At 45.0% G+C, this 22,648-nt stretch overlaps 2 protein-coding genes across 2 annotated transcripts in view; both read right to left on the reverse strand.

The window, feature by feature from the left end:
• Window positions 1-661: 661 nt before the first annotated feature.
• On the reverse strand, window positions 662-1,924 carry LOC144484332 (uncharacterized). Its single transcript, XM_078202871.1, has one exon. It carries the CDS (start codon window positions 1,922-1,924, stop codon window positions 662-664), a length of 1,263 nt encoding a protein of 420 aa, XP_078058997.1.
• Window positions 1,925-11,931: 10,007 nt separating this feature from the next.
• LOC144484333 (uncharacterized) overlaps window positions 11,932-22,648 on the reverse strand; it is a 71,952-nt gene continuing 61,235 nt past the window's right edge. Inside the window, 1 exon segment of the mRNA XM_078202872.1 lies at window positions 11,932-12,030. Coding sequence (XP_078058998.1) covers window positions 11,932-12,030 — 99 coding nt within the window.

Consider the following 22,648-nt stretch of genomic DNA (forward strand, 5'->3'; position numbering starts at 1 on the left):
CCTTTATTGTCCAGGACAAGATATTTACAATATCTTTAAAACAGAAATTAAACATTCCCATTTGATTTCAGGTGTTAACATATTCTGTTAGTTTGTTCTTTATTGTGGGATGTCAGGCTGGGGTTGTTCCCCTTGGAGCAAAGGAGGTTGAGGGGAGATTTGATAGAGGTGACAAGATTCTGACAGGTTTAGATAAGGTGGACAAAGAAAAGCTGTTCCCATTAGCTGATGGGACAAGGACGAGGGGGGACACAGATTTATGGTTTTGAGTCAGAGATGCAGGGGGGGATGTGAGGAAGAATATTTTGGTGCAGCGAATGGTAATGACCTGAAACTCGCTGCCTACGAGGGTGGAGGAAGTGGAGACAATAAACAATTACAAAGGAATTTGGATGGGCATTTGAGGGGGTTTCAAACAAATATAGTGACTCTGAACTTCCTAACACCCTGTCACTCTGTGATCCTTGTGAAATTTGAAACCAGGTATTCGCAACAAGACTCAAAGAGCATCAGCCCACTGGAGGCAAAGTCGTGAGACCAGCCAGTCCAGCAGAAAGAAACCCTCCGACCCTCCCCATTGACCAACTGTGAGAATGAACAAAATGCAGTCCTGGATGTAATTGAGAGCAGAAACAATAACAGCAGAATCCAACCCCTGGAATCACTCGTGAACTCGTTGGTGTCTCAGCAGCTGGGATGAAACTCTGAATCCCTTCCCACACTGAGAGCAGGTGAATGGTCTCTCCCCAGTGTGAACTCGCTGGTGTATCTGCAGGCTGGATAATCGAGTAAATCCCTTCCAACATTGAGAGCAGGTGAATGGCCTCTCCCCAGTGTGAACTCGCTGGTGTCTCAACAGGCTGGATGACTGAGTGAATCCCTTCCCACACTGAAGGCAGGTGAATGGCCTCTCCCCAGTATGGACTCGCTGGTGTGTCCGCAGCTGGGATAATCGAGTGAATCCCTTCCCACATCGAGAGCAAGTGAACGGTCTCTCCCCAGTGTGAACTCGCTGGTGAGTCAGCAGGCTGGATGACTGAGTGAATCCCTTCCCACATTGAGAGCAGGTGAATGGCCTCTCCCCAGTGTGAACCCGCTGGTGCATCTGCAGCTGGGATGACTGAGTGAATCCATCCCCACATTGAGAGCAGGTGAATGGCCTCTCCCCAGTGTGAACTCGCTGATGTATCTGCAGTTGGGATGACTGAGTGAATCCCTTCCCACAGTGAGAGCAGGTGAATGGCTTCTCCCCAGTGTGAACTCGCTGGTGTCTCCGCAGGTGGGATGAGTGACTGAAACCCTTCCCACAGTGAGAGCAGGTGAATGGTCTCTCCCCAGTGTGAACTCGCTGGTGTGTCAGCAGGTTGAATGACCGAGTGAATCCCTTCCCACACTGAGAGCAGGTGAATGGCTTCTCCCCAGTGTGAACTCGCTGGTGTCTCCGCAGGTGGGATGAGTGAGTGAAACCCTTCCCACAGTGAGAGCAGGTGAATGGCCTCTCTCCAGTGTGAACTCGCTGGTGTATCCACAGGTGGGATGACTGAGTGAATCCCTTCCCACACTGAGAGCAGGTGAATGGCCTCTCCCCAGTGTGAACTCGCTGGTGTCTCTGAAGGTGGGATGACTGAGTGAATCCCTCCCCACATTGAGAGCAGGTGAACGGCCTCTCTCCAGTGTGAACTCGCTGGTGTCTCTGCAGGCTGGATGACCGAGTGAATCCCTTCCCACACTGAGAGCAGGTGAACGGTCTCTCCCCAGTGTGAACTCGCTGGTGTGACTGCAGGCTGAATGACTGAGTGAATCCCTCCCCACACTGAGAGCAGGTGAATGGTCTCTCCCCAGTGTGGTTGCGCCGATGAGCTTCCAGCAGAGATAGGGCTCTGTATCCCTTCCCACAGTCCCCACATTTCCATGTTTTCTCCATGGTGCAGGTGTCCTTGCCTCTCTCTTGGGTGGACAATCAGTTGAAGCCTCGTCCACACACAGAACACGGGTACCGTCTCTCCCTGCTGTGAATGGTGTGATATTTATTCAGGCTGTGTAACTGGTTAAAGCTCTTTAGTCAGTGCACTGGAAGACTCTCACTCGAGTGTGGCAGTGTGTTGGTGCTTTTCCAGTCACACTGATGTTTGAAATCTTTTCAAATCAACAGACCGGACAATCATTTCCCCTTCCAGATTCAAAGGCCGATGATATTCAGCTCCCATGGAATATGACTCTGTCAGATCGAGACGTGACGTTTGAGATTTTTGCCTGTGATTCCTCGTTCGAAGTCCTGTGAAATGAGTTTGCAAAAGTCATCACAGTCAGTATAGGATAGAAATTCAGAGCAGACAATTCTAGTTTCTATGGAACATTCTTTCCTACTTCATTCCAAAAAGTTGTAAATCTCCATCCATATCTGTGGATTCTATTTAAAAATGAAAGTGGATGGGCACTTGAAGGAAATAAACTTTCAGGAGAATGGGGATAGAGAGTGGGAATGGGACTGGAATGTTATACAGAGAGTCAGCATGGACTCGAGTTTCCGAATGGATTCCTTCTGTGCTATAATGGCTTTATGACTGGAAATGTATAACATCGCTACAGCATTATATTACAATGCAAGAAATAATAATAAAAGTATTTTATTACAGAAACATAAATAATATATCTAATCTGGGTACCATATAACAACACTAGACATATCTCTGTCCTATATAAACGTAAATGTCAGCCATCTCCTGGGGAAAGCTGCCCTTTAATTGTGAACATTAGAAAAAAGACCATCCTTTTAGACAGACAAATAAATGTGTCAAGCTGAGGGATCAAAGGATGTTTACCAGGCTGATTCAGGGAATGGCAGGACTGATGTATGAGGAGAGACTGACTCGGTTAGGATGGTTTTCGTTGGAGTTCAGATGAATGAGGGGGGAATCTCAAAGAGACTTATAAAATTCTTACAGATCTAGACAGGATAGATGCAGGGAGGATGTTTCTGATGGTGGAGGAGTCCAGAACCAAGGGTAACAGTCTGAGGATTCAGGGTAGACCATTTAGGACAGAGGTGAGGAGACATTTCTTCACCCAAAGAGTGGTGAGCCTGTGGAATTCATGACCACAGGAAGTAATTGATGCCAAAACATTGAATGTATTCAAAAGCGGCTAGATATAGCACTTGGGGCGAATGGGATCAAAGGTTATGGGGAGAAAGCAGGATTAGACTATTGAGTTGCTTGATCATCCATGATCTTAATGAATGGCAGAGCAGGCTCGAAGGGCCAAATGGCTTCCTCCTGCTCCTATCTTCTATGTTTCTCTTAAATTTCTTTAAGAGAGAGAGAGAGACCTGGGCCAACCTTTCCTGAGTCTGCACTCTCCCTGGATTCACTTCCTTTCCCTTCAGTTGTTGCAATTCTCCAATTACCCCCAGAATGAGAAAAGAAAGTGTTTTACTCACAGATGTTGGCCTCTTTTAGGTTGAGACTGAAGGAAGTTTGAGTCTGTCTGAAGCTCAATCTTCATTCACACAAAGCCCGCGCTCTGATTGGCTGGAGGACCACGGTCTTTCCGGTCCTCCAAGTCTTCCCATTGGCCAGAGCTGGTGAGCCGAAGTGAATCAGAAGTGCGCATGTGCGGATTTTGGGGGAATGCGCATGTGCGGGTGTGGGGCGGGGCCCGGGACACAGCTGGCGCTCTGACCATTGTCTGTCCGGGTCTTCCAGCCTTTCCCATTGGACAACAGCTCAGCGCGGCTGGAGGGCAAAGTCCCGCCCACCCCCACGTGGGGCTCCGCCCCTCATTGTCTGTCTGCGTGGGAGTGACCAATGGGAACTCTGGAGGATCGGCAGTACTCGGGTCCTCCAGCCAATCAGAGCTCCCCTATTGTCTGAATGCGGAAGTTGCACAATGAGCTTGTTCAGCTGCTCATTCCTGCCCAGCAAAGCTGCTGCTCTCTCTGAATGAAGATTGAGCTTCAGACAGGCTCAAACTTCCTTCTGTCTTCAACATCTGTGAGTAAAACACTTTCTTTTCTCCCCCTTTCCATTTATTTTCTCATTCTGGGGGAAATTGTTGACTTGCAGCAACTGATCATGAGAAATAGAAGCAGGAGCGGCCACCAGGCCCTTGAAGCCTGTCCCGCCATTCAATCCGATCATAGCTGACTGATGCTGGTTTCAACTCCTTTACTGTGCCATTTCCCCACAGCCCTCTATTCCCCGATCTATCAAATATGTATCCACCTCCACTTTAAATACTTCTAACGATCCAGCCTCCACCACCCTTTGGGGCGGGGAATTCCAGAGCTTCATCATCCTCTGTGAGAAGAAATTTCTGCACACCTCAGTTTTAAATGACTGACCCTTTATTTTGTTTGAGACTCTCCCACTCGTGACAATATGTCACCAGCTACCCTGTCAAGCCCCCTCAGGATCTTATATGTTTCAATAACTCCTTTGTCTTGAAAACCTCAAGGAAACCAGACCTTGACAATTTACTCCCTCTTGATAGGACAACCCTCCTATCCCAGGAATTAGCCTGGTGAATTTCCCTTGGACTATGTCCAATATTACTATATCCTTGTTTAGGTAAGGGGATCAAAACTGTATGCATTATCCCCGGTGAGGCATCACCAACACACTGTACAGTTGCAACAAAACCTCCCTGTTTTTAAACTCCAACCCCTTTGCAATAAAAGCCAAAATGCCATTTTCCTCCTTAACTCGTGTGGGACCTGCCTGCTTGCTTTTTGTGATTCATGCACAAGAATACCAAGATCCCTCTGTACTTCGCTCACCGGCAGCCTCTCTCCATTTAGATAATCTCCCTGTTGATTCCTCCTACTGAAATACATGACCTCACACTTCCCCACTTTAAACTCCATTTGCCAGGTTTAGAAGACAGAGGGGTGACTTTATTGCATCTTCCCCAACTCTCGACTTATCTTTCCCGGCCCTATCCCTGTAGCCCTACATTTTTACCCCACTAATCTACCTAATCTACATCTATTGGGACACAAAGGGGCAATTTAGCACGGCCAATCAATCTAACCCGCACATCTTTGGACTGTGGGAAGAACCTGGAGCACTCAAAAATCCACACAGACATGGCGAGAATGCGCATACTCCACACAGACTGTCACCCAAGGCCGGGATTGAACCTGGGTCCCTGGCACTGTGAAGCAGCAGTGCTAACCACTGTGCTGCCATGGCGCCATATCTAAATAAACTACAGATTTCTCGCGATCTACCCTCCTTCTTATATCCTCAAACAATTCAAGCAAATTTGTCAAACATAATTTATCTTTCTTAGAACCATGTTGACGAGGTTTGATTATATTCAGCTTTCCTCAATGATTAGCTATTTGCTCTTTGATTATTGACTCCAGCATCTTGCCAATAATAGATGTTAAATTAACTGACCTATAGTTCCCTGCCTTCTGCCTTTCTCCCTTTTTGACCAAGGTAGTCACATTGACCGATTGCCAATCTTCTGATACTCTCCCGGAATCTAGCAAGTTACAAAAAATTTAAACAAAATTCTCCACTATCTCTTCAGCAACCTCCATTAAAAAGCTAGCGTGCAGTTCATTGGGTCCTGGTGACTTGTCCGCCCTTAGTCACTGAAGGGAAAGGAAGTGAGTCCAGTCTATATAATCCATACATTTTTGGTCCAGTCATATATACATATATCTGTCTGGCAGCCTGCATGGAGATTTCCAGCTCTATGTGTCCAGGACAGGAAGCAGTGAGCATGGATCTGCCAATCAGCGCCTTCAGGAGAATTGGGAGGGTGAATATTAGATACAGCAGAGTGAGAATGGAGGGAGAGTGTGTGGGATGGAGATTCACAGCTTTTGGGGAATGAGAGAGAAAAGAATGTTCCTTAGAAACTTGATTTGTCTGTTCGGAATTTCTATCCTGTACTGACACTGATGACTTTTGTAAATTCCTTTTACAGCATATCAGAAGGTGAGAATTTACAGACAGAAATCTCAAACCAAACGTCACATCAACATCTGACAGAATCACTCAATTCATCGGGACCTCAATATCACTGACCTTTGAATCTAGAAGGGGAAATGTTTCTCTGTTCTGTCAGCTTCTGAAGATTTTAAGCATGTGTGTGACTGGAAAAGCACCAAGACACACACACACACCTGAGTGAGAGTGTTCCAGTGCACTGAGTGTGGAAAGAGCTTTAACCAGTTACACAGCCTGAAAATACATCGCAGCATTCACAGCGGGGAGAGATTGTACCCATGGTCAGTGTGAGATTTAACTGATTGTTTAAACTACAGAGTCACAAGGACCCAAACCATGGGGAAACCGTGGAAATGTGGGGACTGTGGGAAGGGATACATGTGCCCATCTCGGCTGGAGATTCATCGACGCAGTCACACTGGGGAGAGGCCCTTCAGCTGCTGTGTGTGTGGAAAGGGATTCACTCAGTCATCTGAACTGCGGACACACCAACTCGTTCACACTGGGGAGAGGCCATTCACCTGCTGCGTGTGTGGGAAGGGATTCACTCAGTCATCCAGCCTGCAGAAACACCAGCGAGTTCACACTGGGAAGAAGCCATTCACCTGCTGCGTGTGTGGGAAGAAATTCAGTCAGTTATCCAACCAGCAGAGACACCAGCGAGTTCACACTGGGGAGAGACCATTCACCTGCCCTGTGTGTGGGAAGGGATTCCGTCAGTTATCCACCCTGCGGACACACCAGCGAGTTCACACTGGGGAGAGGCCATTCACCTGCACTGTGTGTGGGAAGGGATTCACTCAATTATCCACCCTGCAGTAACACCAGCGAGTTCATACCGGAGAGAGGCCGTTCACCTGCCCTCAGTGTGAGAAAGGATTCACCAACTCTTCCAGCCTGCAGACACACCAGCGAGTTCACACTGGGGAGAGACCATTCACCTGCTCTGTGTGTGAGAAGGGATTCACTAACTCATCCAGCCTGCGGACACACCAGCGAGTTCATACCGGAGAGAGGCCATTCACCTGCCCGAACTGTGAGAAGTGATTCACTAACTCATCCAGCCTGCGGACACACCAGCGAGTTCACACTGGGGAGAGACCATTCACCTGCTCTCAGTGTGGGAAGGGATTCAGAGTTTCGTCCCAGCTGCTGAGACACCAGCAAATTCACGAGTGATTCCAGAGGTTGGATTCTGCTGTTATTGTTTCTGCTCTCAATTACACCCAGGACTGCATTTTGTTCATTCTCACAGTTGGTCAATGGGGAGGGTCGGAGGGTTTCTTTCTGCTGGACTGGTCGGTCTCACGATTTTGCCTCCAGTGGCTGGTGCTCGGTAGTTAAGAGATATTTAGTCAGTATTTCTGTTTGAAAGCCCCCCAAATGCTCATCCAATTTCCTTTGTAATTGTTTATTGTCTCCACTTCCTCCACCCTCGTAGGCAGCGAGTTCCAGGTCATTACCATTCGCTGCATCAAAATATTCTTCCTCACATCGCCCCCCCTCCCCGCCCCTCCACCCCCCATCCCACATATCTGAACCAAAATCTGCACCCCCTTCGTCCTTGTCCCATCAGCTAATGGGAACAGCTTTTCTTTGTCCACCTTATCTAAACCTGTCAGAATCTTGTCCACCTCTATCAAATCTCCCCTCAACCTCCTTTGCTCCAAGGGGAACAACCCCCGCCTGACATTGACAATAAAGAACAAACTAACAGAATGTGTTAATACCTGAAATTAAATAGGAATGTTTAATTTCTGTTTTAAAGATATTGTGATTATACTTTCCTGGACAATAAAGAAATTGCAATAACTCACCTTGGGTGTGGTTGAATGGAATATATCAATCTGATATCCACCAACAGTGAGTGAAAGTCTGGAATGTGTAGCTGGAAATCCCTCCCTAACAGCACTGTGGGTGTACCGACACCTCCGGCATTGTAGCAGTTCAGGAAGGCAGTGTTGGCGCTGATTGTGGCCGAGGCAGCGACATACAGCCACATATTCTGTTATAATTGAAGGACTGCAGATTAAATGTGAGGCATTATGGGACTGGACTATCTTGACCACATTCCTGTGACTGCTCAGTTTCTGCAATCATGAACCATTAAAGCTGCTTAGCAGAGCCCCAACAGAGGACCTGGTGAGAATATTTACTCAGAATGAGTTAGAATTAAACTTATTCCAGGACCGGCTGGTGTTCAGCGGCTGAGATTCTCGAATCTGTAAAAAGGGGGTCTGACCAATCAACACACGATGATAGGTAGTTGGTTCAAAGCGTTCCCAGGCATTATTTGAATTATTTTATCATTTATTTATGACCTGATAGTTGGTGAAGTGACAGTATACTCCAAGTAGCACTGGATTGAAAAGCGGACGTCTGAGAGTAGATTCTAATGGTTATAATCCTACCCAAGCATGGCCCGTGAAAAACCAGAGCTCGAGTGGGGACCGGACAGGTCTCTTACCTGACATTTGGAAACTAACAGTAAGAAACTTATCAATACAATGATAAGAGAATAGAGCCAATGTTTTGAGTCTGGATTACACTTCAGAAGAGCTCTTATGGAGGGTCATCTAGACTCGAAACATTGACTCTATTCTCTCTCCACAGATGCTGTCAAACCTGCTGAGATTTTCCAGCATTTTCTGTTTTTGTTTCAGATTCCAGAATCCGCAGTATTTCACTTTTATGATAAAATGATTAGTTCTGACTGGAATCCCCACGACCCTCCCGCAAAACAGAGGGAGTGGTGGCAAAGGGAGAAAAAGGATAAGGATGATAAAGTCTGTGTTCTAATTCTCATGTAGAACTAACAAAATGAGTGAATCAGTTTATAAAGAACAGAAGTTACCCATCCCTAACAAAAACTGATCAAATTAAAATTATTCGGTTGAGGAAGAAAACAAAAAGAATAATAGGTGAAGTTTAAAATTAAGATTGTTTTGTTGTTAGAGAAGATTTTTAAAATTATGTAAAGTGATGTAATTGTGTGCCAAGTTTTTTCTGCTCACTCCCCACCCCTTTAGGTTCTGTAGAAAGGTTAACCCTTTCGGCAGACAGTTCATTTGTTTTTAAATCGCCCAGAAACTTGTCTATTTTGCTTTATAATTGAGGAATAATGGGAACCAGTTAAATGTGGAAATTTTAAGCATAGCCACCAAGACCATATTCACTTGTGGTGTGACCCCGAGTCAGGAACAGTTTCAGAGTCAGCAACCATTACTGAGAACATGGCAGAGGGTCATGCTGCTGTGGATGTTCACCAGGAAATGGTTCCAGCTTTGCCAGTTGACTCTGCTGTGGGAGTGGAAGAGGAATGTTCATTTACAGATTCTCAAACTACCTCTTCACCTCCCATTCCAGAAACACCATTACAAGATTTACCAGTGGTATTGTACAGGTCGCAATGTAACCACAAAGCTCCTGACAGACTTCCGTATTGTTAAAGACATTACTTTGTTGTGTTTCTGTCCTAATGGGGGATTGAAATTTAAGGGGAGAAGTGTTACAGAGTGTTCTTCTCAACCTCTCTCCCTTCTGAGCACGTGTGGGCTTTGGGTGGGGTTTCAGTCTGCAAGTCCAGGCTGGTTCCAATGCTCCTGTTTCCTTTTGTTTGCCAATGATTTTTAAACTTTGTTATTTATTTATATGAAGAACATCGTGCTTTTAACAACACGTTTGACTACCTTATCTGTGACTGAAGTTCCCACAATTGTAAAGCAGGAGATTAGTTAAATGGACAGCCTGAATTGAGAGACAATTAAAGAATAAATGATTAATTAATACAGATGTTAGAAAGGCTGGAAATGTAAATTTGAACACAAAAGTTTATAACTTTCAGAATTATAAACATTAAGAACGGTAAAAATGTTGTGGGGGTTATACGATGTTCCCTTCTGAGGACAACAGACTAAAAAAAAACAGACAACAAGACTTGTTAGCGTGGCGCTGTGCCACAGGTTCGCACTGCTGCCTCACAGTGCCAGGGACCTGGGTTCGATTCCTGGCTTGGCTGACTATGCGGAGTCTGCACGTTCTCCCCGTGTCTGCATGGGTTTCCTCCGGGTGCTCCTGTTTGTTCCCACACTCCAAAAGACGTGTGGGTTAGGTGGATTAGCCAGGTTAAATTCTCAATCAGTGTAACCGATCAGACGCCAGAGTGTGGCAACTAAGGGATTTTCACAGTAACTTCATTGCAGTGTTAATGTCAGCCTACTTGTGACACTAATAAATAAACTTTAATACTTTGTTAACCTTGACTGGAGGGAATGAATCAGCTCCTGATCAAGATGTCTCAACATTGAATGACTGATGTTAACCAATTATTGGTCAACACTCAGGCAACCCCACTAAGAGATATCGTTTGAGAGAAAGAATTGTCTTAAAATTCAGACAATGTGTGCAACTCGCTAAAAACCAAACCAGTTTCATTATTGACAAGTCATAGACCAATTGGCTAATTCCCAACAATTGGCTGAGCTGGGCTTTCTACATTTTGAAAGTATAAAAAAGGGGATTCGAGAAACCAATTTGGCAAAAGTTTTTAAAAGTTCAAGGTTTTTTAAAGTTTATTTATTAGTGTCACACATTCACACTGCAATGAAGTTACTCTGAAAATCCCCCAGTCGCCACACTCTGGCGCCTGTTCGGGTAAACTGAGGGAGAATTTAGCATGCTCAATGTATAACCAGCAAGTCCTTCGGTCTGTGGGAGAAAACCCACAGAGGGGGAATGTGCAGACTCTGTACAGACAGTGACCCAAGGTGGAACTCAAACCCGGGTCTCTGGCGCTGTGAGGCAGCAGTGGGAACCACTGTGTCCTACAGAAATGTGTTGGGAGCTGTTGATTTTACAAGTTATCCGTGTTTTCAGAGCCACCACTTCATGTCCTGGTCTGAGAGGGATGGAGGGAAGTTAAAGTTAAGCTTTCTCCTTTACTGTTGATCGATACTTTGCTTTTTTATCTTTCTGACTTGTTACATTTTTAATGGTGAATAAACTTTCTGAATTCACCATTTAAAGTGTTCTTTCTTGCCATATGGTTAAGTCACTGGAACCTGGGTGAGTTATGATGAGGGAGGTTGTTGTAAACAAGTGAACCCCATAAATCTGAGTTCAAACAATTCAAAATTCTTACATATGGAATGCAATCCTTTATTCTGAGAGAAATTGAACATTGAAGTAAAGATGTTCTGCTTCAGTTATACAGGGTGTTGCTGAAACTGCATCTTGACTAGTGGCTGCAGTTTTTGTCTCCTATTAATCAAAGGATCGTAGAATCCCTACAGTACAGACAGAGGCCGTTCTGTCCATCGAGTCTGTACCAAACACCATCCCATCCAGGCCCTATTCCCATAACCACATGCATTTACTCCAGCCAGTCCGCCTGACACTAAAGGTCAATTTATCATGGCCAATCAACCTAACCCACACATCTTTGGACTGTGGGAGGAAACCGGAGCACCCGGAGGAAACCCACGCAGAGAATGTGCAAACTCCACACAGACAGTGACCCGGGCTGGAATTGAACCTGGGTCCCTGGTGTTATGATGCAGCAGTGCTAACCACTGTGCTGCCGTGCTGTCCCATTTTATAAATACCATGGAAGCAGTTCAGAGGAGGTTTACTAGATTGATTCCCAATCCAGTAGTGTGAAATATTAACACTGTTTCTCTCTCCATAAATGTTGCCAGACCTAATGCATTTTTGCAGTTCTTTCTGTATTTATTTCAGATCTACCTGTAGCGGTAGGAAAAATATTTATTATCCAGGATAAATAAATGTCCTTCATCAGCTTTTGTGGATCATTTCAGTGGAAATGTGCTCTCCCAGGCTCAAAGAAGCAAAGTCGTGAGACCGGCCAGTCCAGCAGAAAGAAACCCTCCGACCCTCCCCATTGACCAACTGTCAGAATGAACATGGTTCAGTCCTGGATGTAATTAATAGCAGCATCCAACCCCTGTCATCACTTGTGAACTCGCTGGTGTCTCCGCAGGCTGGATGACTGAGTGAATCCCTTCCCACACAAACAGCAGGTGAACGGTCTATCCCCAGTGTGAACTCGCTGGTGCTCCCGCAGGCTGGATGACGTTCTAAATCTCTTTGTGCAGTGAGAGCAGCTGAACGGTCTCTCCTCAGTGTGAGTGCGCTGGTGGATAACCAGATCCCGAGAACTTTTGAAACCACTGCCACAGTCAGAGCATTTAAAGGGTCTCTCCTGGGTGTGAGTGAGATTGTGACTCAGCAGGCTGGATGAATGAGTGAATCCCTTCCCACACACAGAGCAGGTGAACGGTCTCTCCCTGGTGTGAATTCGCTGGTGCTCCCGCAGGTGGGATGATGTTCTAAATGTCTTTGTGCAGTGAGAGCAGCTGAACGGTCTCTCCCCAGTGTGAATCCGCTGGTGGATCGTCAGTTCCCGAGAGCTTTTGAAACCACTTCCACAGTCAGAACATTTAAAGGGTTTCTCATTGCTGTGAGTGACTTTGTGTTTTGACAGATTGGATAACTGCATAAATCCTTTCCCACACACCAAGCAGATGAATGGTCTCTCCCCAGTGTGAACGCGCTGGTGTCTCTGCAGATCGGGTAAATGAGCGAATCCGTTCCCACACTCAAAGCAGATGAACGCTCTTTCTCCAGTGTGAACCAGTCGATGTCGCTGCAGATGATATAATCGAGTGAATCTCTTCCCACACACAGAACAGGTGTGCGGCTTCTCTCCAGTGTGAATACATCGATGGGTTTGCAGCTCAGAGGGGGTTTTGCAACCCTTCCCACAGTCCCCACATTTCCACGGTTTCTCCATGTTGCAGGTGTCCTTGTGTTGCTCCAGGTTTGACCATCAGTTGAAGTCTCACACGGAACAAGATTATAGTGCCCTGCTGTGATGGTGCAATATTTTTTCAGGCTGTGTAACTGGGAGGCTCTTTCCACAGTCACTGCATGGGAAAATCTCAGTTGATTGTGTGTGTGTGTGTGTGTGTGTGTGTGTGTGTGTGTGTGTGTGAGTCCTGTTCCAGTCACAATGATGTTTAAAGACTGCTGAAGCCGATAGAACAGAGAAACATTTCTCCTTCTGGATACAAAGACCCAAGATATTCAGGTCCCGATGAATTGAGTGACTCTGTCAGATGTTGATGTGATGTTTGGTTTGAGATTTCGGTCTGTAAAATCCTCAACTTCTGATATCCTGTAAAAGGAGTTTACAAAGGTTATCACTGTCAGTACAGGATATAAATTCAGAACAGACAGTTCTAGTTTCTATGGAACATTATTTCCTCTCTCATTCCCCAAGAGCTGCAAATCTCCACCTCACACACTCTCCCTCCATTCTCACTCTGCTGTATCTAATATTCACCCTCCCAATTCTCCTGCAGGTGCTGATTGGTGCTGATTGACAGATCCATGCTCACTGCTTCCTGTCCTGGACAGAGAGAGCTGGAAATCTCCATGCAGGCTGCCAGACAGATATATGTCTATCTGACTGGACTAACAATGTGTGGAATGTACAGACTGGATTCACTTCCTTTCCCTTCAGTTGCTGCAAGTCCCCAATTTCCCCCAGAATGAGAAAAGAAATGGAAACGGGTAGAAAAGAAAGTGTTTTACTCACAGATGTTGGCCTTTTTTAAGGTCAAACCAAATAAACAAACTCAAGTTAAATCAGGACAAAGTAAAAGGGGCAGCTACCCAAAAGGAGGGGGAACAGCCCGACCAGAAATCAAAGTACAAAGGAAACTTAAAAACATCAAATCATAATGTGATTATTAGGGTCGATAACGCACCCCAACCCCTGCGATGCCCAACGGGCGCGGAAGGCGTCAACCGCACCGGTAGACACTGCATGTTCCCTTTCCAGGGACACCTGGCTGCGAACATAGCCACAGTGGAGGGGCAGACAGTCAGGGTGGACGGCCCCCTCGATCGCCCGCTGCCTGGACCTATAAATGGCACGCTTTGCCAGGCCCAGGAGCAGGTTCACGAGGAGGTCACCATCCCGACCCGCCCCTCTCTGCGTGGGTTTCCTCCGGTTTCCTCCCACAGTCCAATGATGTGTGGGTTAGGTTGATTGGCTCTGCTGAAAAAATTGCCCCATAGTGTCCTTGGGATGCGTAGATTAGAGGGATTAGCGGGTAAAATATGTAGGGATATGGGGGTAGGGCCTGGGTGGGATTGTAGTCGGTGCAGACTCGATGGGCCGAATGGCCTCTTTCTGTGCTGTAGGGTTTCTATGATTCTATTGTCCCTCTGAAGACAGAGGTTCTGAACCAGCCCCTGAAACCACGCCCATTGTGACCCGCCACCGACAGCAGCGCATGCGCTCTCCTTCCCCGCTGAAACAAGATGGCGGCCGATAACCGGGCCTGTTCCCGAGATAAAAGCCTGGGAGCTGTCAACCCGGGACCTGCAGGGTCTTATTCGGGCCGTCCGGCCGACAGCGGATGTTTGTGAAGCCATAGCTACCTCCCTACCCCGACTCCCGGCGACATTTCTCCCGCAGCCCCACCGACTCACCCGTTGAAAAAAGCATCTCCCGCATTCATAGGGCTCTGGGCAAAGTGACACTGCGCACGCTCCAGATATAGCACCGCGCCTGCGCAATAGGCTCCTGTGGAATGAATAGGACACTTTCACACCCGCAGGGGCACCTGGGAATTAATGTCGTCATTGTCAATCAAAGACAATAATAGAAAATTATCTTGTGCAATTAAGATCAATTAATTTTTAAAAATGCATTCCTCGGAATTTGTGCGCTGCCATTCCCTCTTTCTAAAATTGATTTAAACCAGTGCACTCCTATGGGAAGACCCTGAATTTTTAAAACTTTTCCCACTGGTTTCCTCCCCTCTCTCTGCTCTCCTGAAGGTGCTCATACTGGTTGGGTAAATCCCACAGAGACTGGTTTCTTTCACTTTCTTTCTCCTGATGCTGAATATTCTGTTTTATGGAATGATACATCACAGATGGAAACCACTTGGCACATCCTGCCCAGTCGGGCTGTCTTTAAGATCTGTCCAATTAATCCACAACCATGCTGGCAGAGTGAGAACAATGTATATACTGCAGCAATATAGGAGATGAATGGAAAATGTTTTCCAGTTGCATACCTCTCAGACACACTCACCCCTAGAAAGATAAACTGGCCTGTGTACGAAGCAGATATTAAGGTTCCACTTAAAATTAAAACAGAAGGTGCTGGAAAAATGCAGCAGTCACCGGGGCTGAGTTTATGGTCAAAATGATGGTGCTGAGCTGCCGTTAGAAAATAACCAGCAATTCAACAAGCAACTCAAAATATTGAATCAAACAAGATTGAGCCAAAGTATTCTGTTTTCCAACATGATGCTATGATTTTTTGTGATGGTTTTAATGTCCTCACAATTACCTGGTGTAGTCCAGGTTTATTTTATACTCATTCCAACCCATCGCTGTCCATGAAGCACATTACCCCCACTCTGATTCCCAATCCCATCAGAGACAACTCAGTCACTGACTGGAAATTAGGGCTTTTAATGAGAGCTCTGACAACCGAGAATGCACCGTCGGCAGAATCAACCTGAGCGAACAAACCCCAGACAGTGAACATTATCCCCCAGAACCGAAAATAAAACAGTGAACATTATCCCCCCGCAGACCCGAATATAAAACAGTGAACATTATCCACCCCAGACCCGAATATAAAACAGTGAACATTATCCTCCCCAGACACGAATACAAAACAGTGAACATTATCCCCCCCAGACCCGAATATAAAACAGTGAACATTATCCCCCCGCAGACCCGAATATAAAACAGTGAACATTATCCCCTCGACCCGAATATAAAACAGTGAACATTATCCCCCAGACCCGAATATAAAACAGTGAACATTATCCCCCAGACCCGAATATAAAACAGTGAACATTATCCCCAGACCCGAATATAAAACATTGAACATTATCCCCCAGACCTGAATATAAATCAGTGAACATTATCCCCCCCAGGCCCGAATATAAAACAGTGAACATTATCCCCCAGACCCGAATATAAAACAGTGAACATTATCCCCCGAGACCCGAATATAAAACAGTGAACGTTATCATCCAAACCCAAATAGAAAACAGTGAACATTATCCCCCCCCCAGACCCGAATATAAAACAGTGAACATTATCCCCCAGACCCAAATATAAAACAGTGAACATTATCCCCCCCAGACCCGAATATAAAACAGTGAACGTTATCCCCCAGACCCGAATATAAAACAGTGAACATTATCCCCCCCAGACCCGAATATAAAACAGTGAACATTATCCCCCGCAGACCTAAATATAAAACAGTGAACATTATCCCCCCGAGACCCGAATATAAAACAGTGAACATTATACCCCCCAGACCCAAATATAAAACAGTGAACATTATCCCCCCCAGACCCGAATATAAAACAGTGAACATTATCCCCCCCCCAGACCCGAATATAAAACAGTGAACATTATGACCCCCCCAGACCCGAATATAAAACAGTGAACATTATCCCCCAGACCCGAATATAAAACAGTGAACATGATACCCCCCAGACCCAAATATAAAACAGTGAACATTATCCACCCCAGACCCGAATATAAAACAGTGAACATTATCCCCCCCGCCAGACCCGAATATAAAACAGTGAACATTATCCCCCCCGCCAGACCCGAATATAAAACAGTGAGCATTATCCCCCAGACCCAAATATAAAACAATGAACATTATCCCCCCAGACCCGAATATAAAACAGTGAACATTATCCCCCCCAAAACCCGAATATAAAGCAGTGAACATTATCCCTCAGACCCGAATATAAAACAGTGAACATTATCCCCCAGACCCGAATATAAAACAGTGAACATTATCCCCCGCAGACCCGAATATAAAACATTGAACATTATCCCCCCCAGACCTGAATATAAAACATTGAACATTATCCCCCCCAGACCTGAATATAAATCAGTGAACATTATCCCCCCCAGACCCGAATATAAAACAGTGAACATTATCCCCCAGACCCGAATATAAAGCAGTGAACATTATCCCTCCCAGACCCAAATATAAAACAGTGAACATTATCCCCCCGAGACCCGAATATAAAACTGTGAACATTATCCCCCCCAGACCTGAATATAAAGCAGTGAACATTATCCCTCAGACCAGAATATAAAACAGTGAACATTATCCCCCAGACCCGAATATAAAACAGTGAACATTATCCCCCAGACCCGAATATAAAGCAGTGAACATTATCCCTCAGACCCGAATATAAAACAGTGAACATTATCCCCCCCAGACCCGAATATAAAACATTGAACATTATCCCCCCCAGACCTGAATATAAAACATTGAACATTATCCCCCCCAGACCTGAATATAAAACAGTGAACATTATCCCCCCCAGACCCGAATATAAAACTGTGAACATTATCCCCCCCAAAACCCGAATATAAAACAGTGAACATTATCCCCCCCAGACCTGAATATAAAGCAGTGAACATTATCCCTCAGACCAGAATATAAAACAGTGAACATGATCCCCCAGACCCGAATATAAAACAGTGAACATTATCGCTCAGACCAGAATATAAAACAGTGAACATGATCCCCCAGACCCGAATATAAAGCAGTGAACATTATCCCCCAGACCTGAATATAAAACAGTGAACATTATCCCCCAGACCCGAATATAAAACAGTGAACATTATCCCCCAGGCCCGAACAGAAAGCAGTGAACATTATCCCCCCCGCCAGACCCGAATATAAAACAGTGAACATTATCCCCCCCGCCAGACCCGAATATAAAACAGTGAACATTATCCCCCCCAGACCCGAATATAAAACAGTGAACATTATCCCCCCCAAAACCCGAATATAAAGCAGTGAACATTATCCCTCAGACCCGAATATAAAACAGTGAACATTATCCCCCAGACCCGAATATAAAACAGTGAACATTATCCCCCCCAGACCCGAATATAAAACATTGAACATTATCCCCCCCAGACCTGAATATAAAACATTGAACATTATCCCCCCCAGACCTGAATATAAATCAGTGAACATTATCCCCCCCAGACCCGAATATAAAATAGTGAACATTATCCCCCAGACCCGAATATAAAGCAGTGAACATTATCCCTCCCAGACCCAAATATAAAACAGTGAACATTATCCCCCCCAGACCTGAATATAAAACTGTGAACATTATCCCCCCCAAAACCCGAATATAAAACAGTGAACATTATCCCCCCCAGACCTGAATATAAAGCAGTGAACATTATCCCTCAGACCAGAATATAAAACAGTGAACATTATCCCCCAGACCCGAATATAAAACAGTGAACATTATCCTCCAGACCCGAATATAAAGCAGTGAACATTATCCCTCAGACCCGAATATAAAACAGTGAACATTATCCCCCCCAGACCCGAATATAAAACAATGAACATGATCCCCCAGACCCGAATATAAAACAGTGAACATTATCCCCCCCAGACCCGAATATAAAACATTGAACATTATCCCCCCCAGACCTCAATATAAAACATTGAACATTATCCCCCCCAGACCTGAATATAAAACAGTGAACATTATCCCCCCCAGACCCGAATATAAAACTGTGAACATTATCCCCCCCAAAACCCGAATATAAAACAGTGAACATTATCCCCCCGAGACCTGAATATAAAGCAGTGAACATTATCCCTCAGACCCGAATATAAAACAGTGAACATTATCCCCCAGACCCGAATATAAAGCAGTGAACATTATCCCTCAGACCCGAATATAAAACAGTGAACATTATCCCCCCAGACCCGAATATAAAACAATGAACATGATCCCCCAGACCCGAATATAAAACAGTGAACATTATCCCCCAGACCCGAATATAAAACAGTGAACATTATCCCCCAGGCCCGAAGATAAAGCAGTGAACATTATCCCCCCCAGACCCGAATATAAAACAGTGAACATTATCCCTCAGACCCGAATATAAAACAGTGAACATTATCCCTCAGACCCTAATATAAAACAGTGAACATTATCCCCCCCAGACCCGAATATAAAACAGTGAACATTATCCCCCCCAGACCCGAATATAAAACAGTGAACATTATCCCCCCCAGACCCGAATATAAAACAGTGAACATTATCCCCCCCCCCAGATCCGAATATAAAACAGTGAACATTATCCCCCCCAGACCCGAATATAAAACAGTGAACACTATCCCCCCAGAGCCGAAAAGAAAACAATGAACATGATCCCCCCCAGACCCGAATATAAAACAGTGAACATTTCCCCCCCCCCAGATCCGAATATAAAACAGTGAACATTATCCCCCCCAGACCCGAATATAAAACAGTGAACATTATCCCCCCCAGACCCGAATATAAAACAGTGAACATTATCCCCCCCCCAGTCCCGAATATAAAACAATGAACATTATCCCCCAGACCCAAATATAAAACAGTGAACATTATCCCCCAGACCTGAATATAAAACAGTGAACATTATTCCCCCCAGACCCGAATATAAAACAGTGAACATTATCCCCCCAAGTCCCGAATATAAAATAGTGAACGTTATCCCCCCAGACCCGAAAATAAAACAGTGAACGTTATCCCCCCCAGACCCGAATATAAAACAGTGAACATTATCCCCCAGACCCGAATATAAAACAGTGAACATTATCCCCCCAGACCCGAAAATAAAACAGTGAACATTATCCCCCCAGACCCGAATATAAAACAGTGAACATTATCCCCCAGACCCGAATATAAAACAGTGAACATTATCCCCCCCAGACCCGAATATAAAACAGTGAACATTATCCCCCCCAGACCCGAATATAAAACAGTGAACATTATCCCCTCCGGATCCGAATATAAAACAGTGAACATTATCCCCCCCAGACCCAAATATAAAACAGTGAACATTATCCCCCCCAGACCCGAATATAAAACAGTGAACATTATCCACCAGACCCGAATATAAAACAGTGAACATTATCCCCCCCAGACCCGAATATAAAACAGTGAACATTATCCCCCCCAGACCCGAATATAAAACAGTGAACATTATCCCCCCCAGACCCGAATATAAAACAGTGAACATTATCCCCCCCAGACCCAAATATAAAACAGTGAACATTATCCCCTCCAGATCCGAATATAAAACAGTGAACATTATCCCCCCCAGACCCAAATATAAAACAGTGAACATTATCCCCTCCAGACCCGAATATAAAACAGTGAACATTATCCCCCCCAGACCCAAATATAAAACAGTGAACATTATCCCCTCCAGATCCGAATATAAAACAGTGAACATTATCCCCCGCAGACCCAAATATAAAACAGTGAACATTATCCCCCCCAGACCCAAATATAAAACAGTGAACATTATCCCTCCCAGACCCAAATATAAAACAGTGAACATTATCTCCCAGACACAAATATAAAGCAGTGAACATGCCCCCCCCCAGTCCCAAATATACAACAGAGAACATTATCTCCCAGACCCGAATATAAAACAGTGAACATTATCCCCCCCCAGACCCGAATATAAAACAGTGAACATTATCCCCCAGACCCTAATATAAAACAGTGAACATTATCCCCCCCTCAAACCCGAATATAAAGCAGCGAACATTATACCGCCCAGACCCGAATATAAAACAGTGAACATTATCCCCCCAGACCCAAATATAAAACAGTGAACATTATCCCCCAGACCCGAATATAAAACAGTGAACATTATTCCCCCCAGACCCGAATATAAAACAGTGAACATTATCCCCCAGACCCGAATATAAAACAGTGAACATTATCCCCCCCAGACCCGAATATAAAATAGTGGACGTTATCCCCTCAGACCCGAAAATAAAACAGTGAACGTTATCCCCCCCAGACCCGAATATAAAACAGTGAACATTATCCCCCCGAGACCTGAATATAAAGCAGTGAACATTATCCCTCAGACCCGAATATAAAACAGTGAACATTATCCCCCAGACCCGAATATAAAGCAGTGAACATTATCCCTCAGACCCGAATATAAAACAGTGAACATTATCCCCCCAGACCCGAATATAAAACAATGAACATGATCCCCCAGACCCGAATATAAAACAGTGAACATTATCCCCCAGACCCGAATATAAAACAGTGAACATTATCCCCCAGGCCCGAAGATAAAGCAGTGAACATTATCCCCCCCAGACCCGAATATAAAACAGTGAACATTATCCCTCAGACCCGAATATAAAACAGTGAACATTATCCCTCAGACCCTAATATAAAACAGTGAACATTATCCCCCCCAGACCCGAATATAAAACAGTGAACATTATCCCCCCCAGACCCGAATATAAAACAGTGAACATTATCCCCCCCAGACCCGAATATAAAACAGTGAACATTATCCCCCCCCCCAGATCCGAATATAAAACAGTGAACATTATCCCCCCCAGACCCGAATATAAAACAGTGAACACTATCCCCCCAGAGCCGAAAAGAAAACAATGAACATGATCCCCCCCAGACCCGAATATAAAACAGTGAACATTTCCCCCCCCCCAGATCCGAATATAAAACAGTGAACATTATCCCCCCCAGACCCGAATATAAAACAGTGAACATTATCCCCCCCAGACCCGAATATAAAACAGTGAACATTATCCCCCCCCAGTCCCGAATATAAAACAATGAACATTATCCCCCAGACCCAAATATAAAACAGTGAACATTATCCCCCAGACCTGAATATAAAACAGTGAACATTATTCCCCCCAGACCCGAATATAAAACAGTGAACATTATCCCCCCAAGTCCCGAATATAAAATAGTGAACGTTATCCCCCCAGACCCGAAAATAAAACAGTGAACGTTATCCCCCCCAGACCCGAATATAAAACAGTGAACATTATCCCCCAGACCCGAATATAAAACAGTGAACATTATCCCCCCAGACCCGAAAATAAAACAGTGAACATTATCCCCCCAGACCCGAATATAAAACAGTGAACATTATCCCCCAGACCCGAATATAAAACAGTGAACATTATCCCCCCCAGACCCGAATATAAAACAGTGAACATTATCCCCCCCAGACCCGAATATAAAACAGTGAACATTATCCCCTCCGGATCCGAATATAAAACAGTGAACATTATCCCCCCCAGACCCAAATATAAAACAGTGAACATTATCCCCCCCAGACCCGAATATAAAACAGTGAACATTATCCACCAGACCCGAATATAAAACAGTGAACATTATCCCCCCCAGACCCGAATATAAAACAGTGAACATTATCCCCCCCAGACCCGAATATAAAACAGTGAACATTATCCCCCCCAGACCCGAATATAAAACAGTGAACATTATCCCCCCCAGACCCAAATATAAAACAGTGAACATTATCCCCTCCAGATCCGAATATAAAACAGTGAACATTATCCCCCCCAGACCCAAATATAAAACAGTGAACATTATCCCCTCCAGACCCGAATATAAAACAGTGAACATTATCCCCCCCAGACCCAAATATAAAACAGTGAACATTATCCCCTCCAGATCCGAATATAAAACAGTGAACATTATCCCCCAGACCCGAATATAAAACAGTGAACATTATCCCCCAGACCCGAATATAAAACAGTGAACATT

Source organism: Mustelus asterias, unplaced genomic scaffold (genome assembly GCF_964213995.1).
Source record: "Mustelus asterias unplaced genomic scaffold, sMusAst1.hap1.1 HAP1_SCAFFOLD_100, whole genome shotgun sequence".
NCBI classification, from domain to species: domain Eukaryota; kingdom Metazoa; phylum Chordata; class Chondrichthyes; order Carcharhiniformes; family Triakidae; genus Mustelus; species Mustelus asterias.

Bases quoted from the DNA above. Each gene is read 5' to 3' on its own strand.
- LOC144484332 (XM_078202871.1), bottom strand. From the start codon at position 1,924: ATGGAGAAAACATGGAAATGTGGGGACTGTGGGAAGGGATACAGAGCC.